At 38.0% G+C, this 10,525-nt stretch overlaps 2 protein-coding genes across 4 annotated transcripts; one reads left to right on the forward strand and one right to left on the reverse strand.

Moving 5' to 3' along the window:
* Positions 1-1,508: 1,508 nt before the first annotated feature.
* On the reverse strand, positions 1,509-5,421 carry LOC103340226 (putative membrane protein At3g27390). 2 transcript variants are annotated; one of them, XM_089042715.1, is made up of 10 exons: positions 5,278-5,421; positions 4,836-5,033; positions 4,556-4,664; positions 4,257-4,452; positions 4,031-4,164; positions 3,614-3,902; positions 3,407-3,513; positions 3,117-3,288; positions 1,929-2,374; positions 1,509-1,791 (listed from the first exon to the last, which is right to left on the reverse strand). In XM_089042715.1, the coding sequence occupies exons 2-10, from the start codon at positions 4,960-4,962 to the stop codon at positions 1,626-1,628; spliced, it is 1,746 nt and encodes a 581-aa protein (XP_088898841.1). In that variant the 5' UTR covers positions 4,963-5,033; positions 5,278-5,421; the 3' UTR covers positions 1,509-1,625. The 2 variants fall into 2 exon arrangements, with proteins under 2 accessions (XP_088898841.1, XP_008241845.2); XM_008243623.3 differs by having other exon boundaries at positions 4,836-5,413.
* A 1,333-nt stretch (positions 5,422-6,754) lies between these two features.
* Positions 6,755-10,271, forward strand: LOC103339927 (B3 domain-containing protein Os01g0234100-like). Of its 2 annotated transcripts, none has more exons than XM_089042716.1 (7): positions 6,755-7,283; positions 7,400-7,489; positions 7,961-8,011; positions 8,108-8,260; positions 8,379-8,585; positions 9,173-9,263; positions 9,363-10,271. In XM_089042716.1, the coding sequence occupies exons 1-7, from the start codon at positions 7,113-7,115 to the stop codon at positions 10,097-10,099; spliced, it is 1,500 nt and encodes a 499-aa protein (XP_088898842.1). In that variant the 5' UTR covers positions 6,755-7,112; the 3' UTR covers positions 10,100-10,271. The 2 variants fall into 2 exon arrangements, with proteins under 2 accessions (XP_088898842.1, XP_008241504.1); XM_008243282.3 differs by having other exon boundaries at positions 6,756-7,283; positions 7,961-7,995; positions 8,098-8,260.
* Positions 10,272-10,525: the final 254 nt, after the last annotated feature.

A 10,525-nucleotide genomic window follows, 5' to 3' on the forward strand; every position in this document is an offset into this window, starting at 1 on the left:
AGAAATTAAAAGTGTAAAATGACCGAATTAGCATAAATGTAGTATGAATCCGACACTATTAAAATGACGTGAAACACGTTGAACAGACAAGAGCACGACACTTGTAATGAAAAAATATGAGAATTTATTCCATCGGGGCTAAACCCAAATCTTAAAAAAGAAAAATGTTTCTTGATTATGAGTGGTATAGGAACAAGAGTAGAATGGTAACAAAAAAAAAAGGGAAAGGTAAAAGGCAGATAGAAATCTTAGAAAATGCAACATGTAAAAGTTTGTGCAATTTGCTTCTTCTATATGTAAAACAAAAGCAAAATGCAACTCAAGTGTAAGGTTATATATCCAACGAACTTTTTATATTGCCATTAAAAGAAAAATAACTTGTCTTGCTTTGCATTGAAGGATATTCTTTTTCTAGATCTGCCATTTGGTTGGGATGCTTCTCGTAATAAGTAATGAACGATGGAGAGCCCTCGGATGAATGGCTAGCAGTTGATTGTGACTGACCATGGGTTACCAACAAGAAAAAGAACCAAGTGAATTGGACCATGAGCTTAGATTTTATTTCATAATGGGCCAAGGTTTTAGGGCCTATCTTTTTTATATTTATAAAACCATTCTCATATTAAATGAGAATTTTAGGTCAAGTTGCAAGTTGCAACTAGCAAAACCATTCTCAGCCGAGCATGATACACATCCAAAGAGGGCTGAGAGGGTGCTATTGCCCTCACTCAACAAATTGACCCTCCATTGATCTGTCCAACTGGACTAAGACAAGGGACAAGTGGGTATGAAGGGTAAAGTGTTTGTTATGCCTCAAAGAGTTTAGGCAAGCAAGCAGCTAGTAGTTGAGCAGTGTATGCGGTTTTTTTTTTTCATTTATGAAAATATATTTTGGAGTTTCTTAATCTTGCCCACATGAAGAAAAATTCATGAATCCGCTACTGGATGCATATTTTTACTTATGTACAAGCCGATTTAAATGGCTACATCTCATTGGAGAGCAACCCCACCTCATCAATCTGGTATAACCAAGCCCTCTGCCATTGTTGTTACATTTGCCTTGATATCCAATGTAACATAATTTGTGTCAACAAATGGCTTAAGAAGGGGGCAAAAGAAAAAATGTATTGGCAACCCCACCTCATCAATCTGGTATAACCAAGCGCTCTGCCATTGTTACCCAAGTAAAACGTGCGTATCTGCCATTTCCTATTTTATTTTTTCAGTGAAAATGATGCCTCAAGAGGATGAAGATGGCTCTGGTTCAGCTACTTCTGCACTCAATTGACTACTCACAACTTAGACATTTGTGTTATGTCTTTTTCTCACTGCTCTGCACCACATTTACAACCTGTAGTACCATCATGTCTTTCTGCCTGCAAATTTTGCAAGCAAGACCTCATGCTATTTTTACCATGATCCATGCAAGAATTTTTACCCCCCTTGAGAATTTTACCCTTCTCTTTCAGTAATAAATAAACTGCAGGAAAAAGCTCAAGATGGTAGTGTTTAGCAAAGCTCATAAACTAATGATCTGACCAACAAGCTCAAATTCATGTCCTTTGAGAAATTAATTAGTCTAATGTGAAGGGGAAAAAAATACAAAAGGGAAGCGCGGAAATAAACTAAGGTTCATCCAGCACATCTTCACTGGAGGTATAAGATTTAACTGAAACGCATATATGAGAAGCTTCATTCTGTACGGAGTGTGTCATCAAAGCCTTCACAACAAGCCGAAATCTCCTTCTGTAAGTAGGAAACTTTGAGACACTTCTCATCATTCCAATCATCCTACAAAGATAATCACCACGTGTAAACATGAATATTGAGAATTATAATTGCAGGGCTTTTAACTCTTGATCAAAATTAGTAACTTAATGCTAAGAAGAGTCAAACCTCATTTTATATTTAGAGAGACAAAATCATACCTTCTACTAATGCCCTCGATTTGAGCAGCTCTCAGAGCATCTTGAGGTGCTAAACTTCCATTATCCCAAGCCTCCATGCGTTGTGTATTGCCTCCAAAAAGAACCACTTTCTCCAAAAATCTAACCTCACCCTCTGCCAATTGTACCTTTATCTGTTCCTTCAGGACCATTATAGGATTAAAGAACCAGTCCAACAATTTATCATGCGGTCTATTGAAATGGTTAATTTCAACATCATCCAGTAACAGTAAACCAGATGAATTTGATCTGATGGAGCAGAGAAGAGTCTGCAAGCATGAATAACAAGGCAAACCGACACCGATAATAGATCCATCATTACTATTCTTTGCCTTCATCCATTCCTCGAGGTCGGTTGGGGTTATTACATTAGCATCCAACAGTTGCTTACCCCTCAGTTCGCAGGACCTCATCATATTTTCCCATATCTGTTGCATACAGAGTAAAACACAATAAAATTTCTCATCATGAATCGAAACAAGTGAGAGAGTTAATTAACAACGAATTCCGAAGAAAGTCAACATAGCAAAAGATTATGTATCTGAGTACATTTCTTTTCATATTTCTAGGCAGTCACTAATTTGTGTAACCAATAATCTTTCAAAAAAAGGGACGGTGCATATGTGCATGTAATTTAACTCTCTTAACCCCCCCAACATATTAGTATTTGTGTGGTTCTTTTCGATTTTAGTTTATTGCCTTGTGTGGCTCTATTGGCACCCAAGTTTGTTCTCTAGGCAGGGCATATTTTGCTTTTGGTCAATATAAGACTGAAAGAAAGAGCCTTCCTGCCCTTCCTAGCCCTGCTCCCCCAACCCCCTCTACAGGGTAAAATAGAAATTTTACTACACTTTATGCAAGATTAAGTTTTTGTGTACAAGCAGAATCACTGATTGCCTTGTCAGTCATATCTCCCAAAAAGTTTTAGTGCATGACACATAGATTTCATATATTGACCATGGTCTCTAAAAGATCGCATGGGTAGTTGGGGGATATATTTTCTTAAAAGAAAATGAGGCAAAACAAATTCATTTGCAGAGAACTTTTGGTCAGAGATTGGTTTCAATACTCTAGAAAAGATACTGAATCAAAGTGTTCAGGCTCACAGTTAGTACTTGGTGAAAAAAGGAGAAGAAAAAACCACTTCTGCCTCAAAACTTAAAAGCATACCTGTACCATTTTCACTTCTTGTATTACGGCTCTAACCGATCTCGAATTGGCTATAGTTGGCATAAGCATTGCAGGTGCTTCCATAGATGGACTGAATTTGCCTCCAGCCACCTGATTTCCTCGCACAGAAAGCTCGGATGATTGAGAGACAGTTCTTTTTCGATAATTGGGCCTGGCTGCACATAATGAGAACACAACTGCTAAATATTTACAAGCAAAAGAACAAAATGTAGCTGCAGATTGCTTAATAAGCTCAAGAACAAAATTTTATAAGCAGGAAAGTGATTAACTTGGGGAAGATAGTTCCTTCTCGAAGATACAGCCAGTCATTTGTGTATTCATCAAATTCAGCCACCATTGCAATCACATAGGCCACACCTTTCCTGAAAGATCTTTCCTACATCCACAAATGGTTAGAGGACATATAATTTCAGTGATCATCAAAGGCCAAGGAGATAAAGATAGACTAAGATTTTTATAATCCGGTATGAGCAAACCTGATATACGATAACTGGTGCATACAATCCAATAAAAATGCTTGAGAAAACTGCCAATACGATGCTAGCAACAACCACAATTGGCCACAGAAGGATCGTCAAACCAGCAATAGGGATGCAAGCTAGTTCAAGAAATGGACCTTCTCGGCTAATTAGATCATGAATCAGCCGGTACCAGCCCTTAAACAGCATATATGGACTCTTTACAACAGCAATTGCAGTGTAAACAGGAATCTCCACCATTAGGCCCAATACACCAGCTATAATGCAGGCCGGAATGTGAATCAACCTATAAGATGTCTCCAAAAGAGAGATGAGTTCAGAATAAAATGGTTATTTGAGGTTTTGCAATATCTTCTGCCACAAATTTTGATGACTAAAAGGAAACTTTTTGGTGTGGGATTATAACACGATTACCTTAGAGGTTGAACTTCCTGTGAAGTGGGGGATTCGCGCAACTCCTTCAAATAGATTGAGTATGAGTGATAACATAGGTCTGCAAAGTCTCTAACAACAGTACAGCTTCCTTTAACAGTACCCCAAGTTCCATCCTAAACGTTCACAAGTGAAACAGAATGAGAAGTGCAAATCAGATACTAAATCAGACAGATAATTCAAAGAAGGAACAGCTTTAAGAATTTACCACAATACAATGTTTGAATTTCTTGAACTCATTGTCATGCCTAAAGGCCTCAAATGTAGCGACCCAGGGAGTGAAGAATCCATAGCCCACTCCCCCAAGAACACTCCCAGCTATGCTCAAACCCAACCATATTGCCAATAGGCCAGGCAAAGCAAACAAAATGGCAACTTTAAGTGGTGCGTCAAATCTATCAATCCTGCAATTGCCAAACATTGGAAAGAAAAAAAAAACATAGTAAATCTCTGCAAAATGAGATATTTGTTGAAATTTTTGAAAAGGGTAGTTCCAAAGCTACCAACTTTATAAGTGTGTAGATTGTCCAGGCAACATGCGCAGGAAACAAGCCCAAAATTATCCCCACATTCCCTAAAATCAGTATTAGAGCAGAAATAGGACCCACAAGAAGTCCTGCAACATTGAACAAAATCCAATGAAAATCCCAATTAAATTTTCAGCAGACACCATGCAAAAGTTGAAAACAAACCATCCCACAGTCCATGAATCACAGCCAAAAAGAAATGAAAAAAAAAAAGACACCTTTTTTTCTATTAAAAAAACAAAACAAAACAAAGGACATACCTTTAAGAGCACCCAGACAGAGAGCAGAGCCGAATGCAAATACCACATAGAAAACCTTCAAACAACCGCGGAAAGATTGTGTAAAATCCGTACTAAAAAACGACCACAGAGACAGGAAGAGCTCCATTGGAGAGATTTTAACCGAAATTTGAATACCACCTTTCGAATTCGATTATGAATTTAGTCCCCGGTTGACAGCTATTGCAGGCATCCATGAAGAAAAGAATGAATGAATATATATTTATTATAATTGTTATTAATGAAAAGATTAGAGAGAGAGAGAGAGAGAGAGAGAGAGAGAGAGAGATGAGATTTGTGCTGCAGGAAGATGACAAAGAATAAGAACAAAGAGTACAAAGAAAACCCAAGATCCAACCAAAATCAATAACCCCAGAAAGTTAGGAACCAGAGGGAACTATTCAAATTAAAGATGCAAAGAGACCTAGTTATGGAACCAACTAGTTTTTGGTTTTGTTGGCTTACTGGCCACTCTCTGATGAATCCATCAAAACGCATAAGCCCAAAATCCAAAAAGAACCAATTCTTTGTATATGCAATCATGCAAAATTAAATATGCCCTTGGATGTACGTAGATTTTCTGTTGTGCAGCATCGACGTGATACTGACACTCTTATGCTGCACCAAGTTCTCACTGGATTACCAAAATGCATCATCCTTTATGTCACACAATACATTAATAATTAGTAAGTAAGATTACCCTTGACATAATAATTATTATGTTGGTTTATGTTTGTTTATAATCTTATATTATTGCTGGGTAGCTTGGTTTATGAGGATCTATGACATCTTCTGCTTAATACAAAAATAATTAACAAATAATAATTAAATATATGCGTATGTTTTCTTTTTAGTTTGTACACAATGTTTTATACATGAACAAAGCACAAAGCACAAAGCAAAAAGCCATTTGATGTTGTTTTCTTCCCCTCCCTAGGGAAGTAGTAGTTTAACATCAATTCGATGATTACGTTTGTACTATAATAATATATGGCAACCTTTTCAAAAGGGAGTCAATTTCTTGGGGAGAAATAACCAAATTGTTATGACATATGTTGACCAACGAACTAAAACTTTTTTATTTTATTTTATTTTGTGTGAGATAATTAGCACACGGGCTGTGATTAATTATCACAATTCTTAGTGTTTAAGGAAAAACAAATGACTCACTAGTGTAGTAGTTTGGAGGAATTACTCTCCAAGGAAAGATCATGAAGTCCTAACATTTGTGTATTATGTGTGTGAGTTTAGTATACTTTCACCCTCTCAATATAAAAGATCTGTTAAACAAAAGAAGGGAAATACTTCATTCATCTATTTATTTGACAAAAATTGATAACTAATTTTGGAACATAAGACCGGAAGCGAAAAGACAATAAAGTACATACCTTGATGATTATCTTTAAAATAGATTGATACGTAGGCGCATCGTCAATATAGAGAAAATAAATTTCTGCAGAGAGGGAAATCGAACCTAAAACATCAAATCATGGATAAATGCTTTTAACTACTTGAACTACAAACTCCTTGCAGGTATGTACCCTTTATATATAGAGAGATGACTTTGATTATCACATATCACATAATAGAAATGGAAATTACTTTGATTGCTTTGATTAATAGGATTCTTCATATAATATTTATCCCTATTTTGGTCATATCATATAGGCACACAAAATAGTATTCAAATATTCTTACCCAAACAAATGGCTGCCTCTTGAGGACATGTGTAAGCCCCACAAGATGGTCCATTGACAAAGCGTTGTCGTTAAAGTCAGGCATTATGGTGCGCGGGCTTCGGGGCGCAAAGGGACTCATGGGGGGGCACGTGTCGGTCAGGAAGAGGTTCAGTTTTCTGTTGATTTGATATAAACAGAAGAAGAAGAGACACAAATCAATCCATGAAGCCAGAGCTTTAGCTCCCTAACAAAAAGGAATGGTGAAGAAGAAAGGGGTCGCTTTAGTATGGTCTTTGTTTCAACAGTTGTAAACGGTCGTTTTGGTGTTTAGGCAAAAAGACTACAGCAACAACAACAAAAATGTAAAAACCCCAAAAAAATCAGAAGAAAAAAAAGAGGAGAGAGAGAGAGAGAGAGAGAGAAACCCCAAGGAAAGGAGGCATGAAGCCAGGCCAGTCCTATGATATCTGGCTTTGTCTCTCCCTCTTTTGCTGGGCATAAACAGAAAGACAGACAGACAGACACCTGTGCCTGTGGTCCTGTGGTTTGTTAACACAAACATAAAGCGTGCAATTCAATCATGGGTCGGAATGTTGGGAAGAAAGAGACCCAATTGCACCAGGGAAAGGAGGAGAAGCCGCCTCAAACGCAGTCGTCTAAGGAGGAGGGACACCCGACTCCGGCTCAATTGTCCAAACCCAGGCCCAGGCCCAAACCCAACACCAACCCAAAACCTTCTCCTCTCAATCCGGTCTGCTCCTGACCTCTCTCTCTCTGTCTCTGTGGTTATCTTAGAATGTTTACATGGTTTTTTATTATTTATTTTTCAATGTAATTGATGTGGGTTTTTTGTGCATTATGGAATAGGCAAAGCTGAAGAAGCCAAACAAGCCAAACGAGAAAGAAGTAGAGCATTCCATGCCCATGAAGGAGCTTTCCAATACCCAAATTAAGAATGTATGGCTCCCCTTTCATTTTTTGAAATCTAAATTAAACATTTGGATCAATTTCCATTGTGTTCATATAATTGTGGATCAAGGCGTGATGTAGCACAATGGAAAATCGTTTCTTTTTTGTGCTTCACCTCCTCTTTTCTTTCTTTTTCTTTTTTTGGTCATACAATGTACTTCCATGCTAACATATAGAAGCTTTGATGGATCAAAATTCTTATTTGAGGAAGATAAGTTCATAGGAGTACTGGTTAGAAGCCATCATTGTTATGGATTAGCAAAAAGGGTGCAATGTATTTAGGTTATATGTTTCTTCTTATTGTGTTTTTAATCGAACTTCTTATTGTGTGTTTCACTGGCTTGACTTGCAAGCTCTAGTTCTGTAAAAAGAAAATGTTTGTATGGATGGAATGGAACTGTTCCTTATGATTGGATTGCGGGAATTGATGAAATTTTTTAACAAATGTTTGAACGGCAGATGTTGGGTCAAGCAGGGAAGTCCCCAGCCCTTAGGTCAGTGAAGCATCTTGTATGGCCTTTGTGTACTTTGGCCCTCTTTGTTTGTCTTTTGTACATGCGCTTCATGATAATGTTGTCTCTGTGCTTTCTTTAAAGCAATACGCAGTATGAGTTTCCAGTTGATGGTTCACCCTCACGAGGTCAAGCAAAGTCATCTGCTGTCATTCAAGCACAAGAAGTTCGATCAAAACTAGAGCCTCGATTTCCTAGCTTTGTGAAATCTCTGGTCAGATCACACGTCGCTAGTTGTTTTTGGATGGTAAGTACAGTTAAAATAGATGACTGTGGGAACATTATTTATAATAGCAGTGGTATATAAATGAATACCCCTTCTCTCTGCGCCCCCTATATTTTTTTTTATGTATTCTGTGTAATAGGGGCTTCCTTCGCTGTTCTGCAAATCACACTTACCAGATAAAGATATTACAATGACTTTGGAAGATGAAAGTGGTAGACAGTGTCAGTTGAAATACATTGCATACAAGACAGGACTGAGTGCTGGTTGGAGACAGTTTGCTGCTTCGCACAACTTGATTGAAGGAGACGTTCTTGTCTTCCAATTAGTTGAACCCACCAAATTTAAGGTAATGGTTTGAAACTTTACACCCAAAATCACAAGAAAAGTGTAGGCTGCATTGTACTAGTTAGGAACAGTTGTACGATGGCACAAGTAAAACCTACAACAATCGTGCATTGTCAATAGATGTAACCTGGTCCAAAACTTCTCACTTCTGTTTTAGCTAGTCATTATGTATTCACAATTAACCTGTGCAGCTTGATATGACCCTGTTGTCTGGAAGATGAAAATTCTTTTCCTTAAGGAGTGTTAGTCCTATAAATACTCTTCTTCATCTGCTCCCGAACAAACTAGAGAACTGAGACTAACATGGTCTGTCTTCTGATTCAGTTGCCACCATTGACTAGGACCAAGACTAGTGCTATGTTTGTATTCCTGCCTTGCCATGTCAGTGAAATTCTGATGGAGTTGGTGCAACATTCCCTTGTCAATTTTTTCCATGTTGTTTACTTACTATTTCTGTTGAATTGTGATGGAAGAATACGCATGAAGCATCACAAAAGGGGTTCAGATAGATCAAGATTTTGTCTGCTTTTGCTCTTGTGCACTTCTGAAAGTTTACTATCTATAATTGTATCTTCCTCCATCTTGTAGGTTTACATAATAAGGTCAAATGATTTGACTGAAGTTGATGGGGGTCTTGGGCTTCTAAATTTGGATAGTCATACAAAACGAAAGGATGCAGGCAAGTTCATTGATGTCTCTGTCCGTTTCTTCCTAGTATCATGCATTTGTAGTTTAATTTGTACTTTTATTGACGTGTCTACTTGGATGTTGCACTCAGATAAAGATAATGCAGAAACGGGCACTGAGGCTTGTAATGATGCTACCAGGAAACGTGCACACTCTCCTCCTTCAGAAGCGCAAAAGAAGAAAAAGATTGGCTTGCAGCCGGTTGAACAATCTGAAGATGATAGTGACGAGGTCGATTCGGAAGTTTTGGAAGAATCCAAATCACCAGACACAGCTCTTCAATTTGAAGACATCCAAAGTTTTGAGAACTTCAGCATTCTAGTAAATGGGTTGCTTGTAGATTCCGAGCTCCCCGAAGATGTAAGAAGAAAGTACTACAAGCTCTGCTGTAGCCAGAATGCATTTCTTCACGAAAACGTTGTCGAGGGCATGAATCATAAATTGGTTGTAGGTGCTATATCTGAAACCGTAAATATTGCTGATGCCATCAAGGCTTGCAAACTTACTACGACTTGGGATGATTTTGTGTCTTGGGACAAATATTTAAAGGCCTTTGAGCTGTTGGGGATGAATGTTGGATTTTTACGTGATCGGCTATGCCGGCTTGCAAACCTTTCCAACGACTCAGGAGCTGCTGTGGAGGCAAGGATGTATAAAGAAGCTAAAATTGAACGATCACAAGCAGGCATAGGAATAAGAAATATTGAGGTAAAGCTTGAGGAATTGAGGGATGTATGTGATGAATTTGGTGCTGCCATTGAGAGTCTGAGATCAAAAGCTGAGGTCTATACGCTCAAATTCCACGAAGAGGTTACTTCTCCATGGTAACAATGTTATTGAGAAGTATAACATCCTCTCTTTTTTGGGTTTTTGGTTTGAAATTCCCTAGAATGGCCAACTGATCTGTTTCTTAATACTTAAACACCACAGTAGGATTGAAATATTGTAACAATCATGTAAGCAGAATTCTAGAATACACAGCAGCAATAAATTCAAATAATCGCACAAGGGACACAAGATATGTTGACGCAGTAAATAAACCTCAAGATGAGGCAAACAACTGCGGGAACTATGCTGGAGAACAAATCTTTGAGAAGGAATACAAAAAGGTCTTACAAGTCTCAACTCACAAGACTATCGCTCACAAGGCAGACTTGCCTACTCGCCTTTGCTAGTCAACCCAATCATCAATCTTGTCTTCCTTTGTCGATAAGAGATGGCACAATGCTGGTCTCGGCTGCTTACACCTCAAGG

The sequence above is a fragment of the Prunus mume genome, linkage group LG8 (assembly GCF_029339155.1).
Source record: "Prunus mume cultivar Tortuosa linkage group LG8, ASM2933915v1, whole genome shotgun sequence".
Classification (NCBI taxonomy): domain Eukaryota; kingdom Viridiplantae; phylum Streptophyta; class Magnoliopsida; order Rosales; family Rosaceae; genus Prunus; species Prunus mume.

What these genes read in the sequence shown, in the direction of transcription:
- LOC103340226 (XM_089042715.1), bottom strand. Translation starts at nt 4,962, where the DNA reads ATGGAGCTCTTCCTGTCTCTGTGGTCGTTTTTTAGTACGGATTTTACA. An exon ending in ACAATCTACACACTTATAAA is followed by an intron (nt 4,453 to 4,555) that starts GTTGGTAGCTTT and finishes TGGCAATTGCAG; the next exon opens with GATTGATAGATTTGACGCAC. An exon ending in AAGAAGTGAAAATGGTACAG is followed by an intron (nt 2,375 to 3,116) that starts GTATGCTTTTAA and finishes TGTATGCAACAG; the next exon opens with ATATGGGAAAATATGATGAG.
- LOC103339927 (XM_089042716.1), top strand. Translation starts at nt 7,113, where the DNA reads ATGGGTCGGAATGTTGGGAAGAAAGAGACCCAATTGCACCAGGGAAAG. An exon ending in TCGCTAGTTGTTTTTGGATG is followed by an intron (nt 8,261 to 8,378) that starts GTAAGTACAGTT and finishes TCTGTGTAATAG; the next exon opens with GGGCTTCCTTCGCTGTTCTG. An exon ending in TTGAACCCACCAAATTTAAG is followed by an intron (nt 8,586 to 9,172) that starts GTAATGGTTTGA and finishes TCCATCTTGTAG; the next exon opens with GTTTACATAATAAGGTCAAA.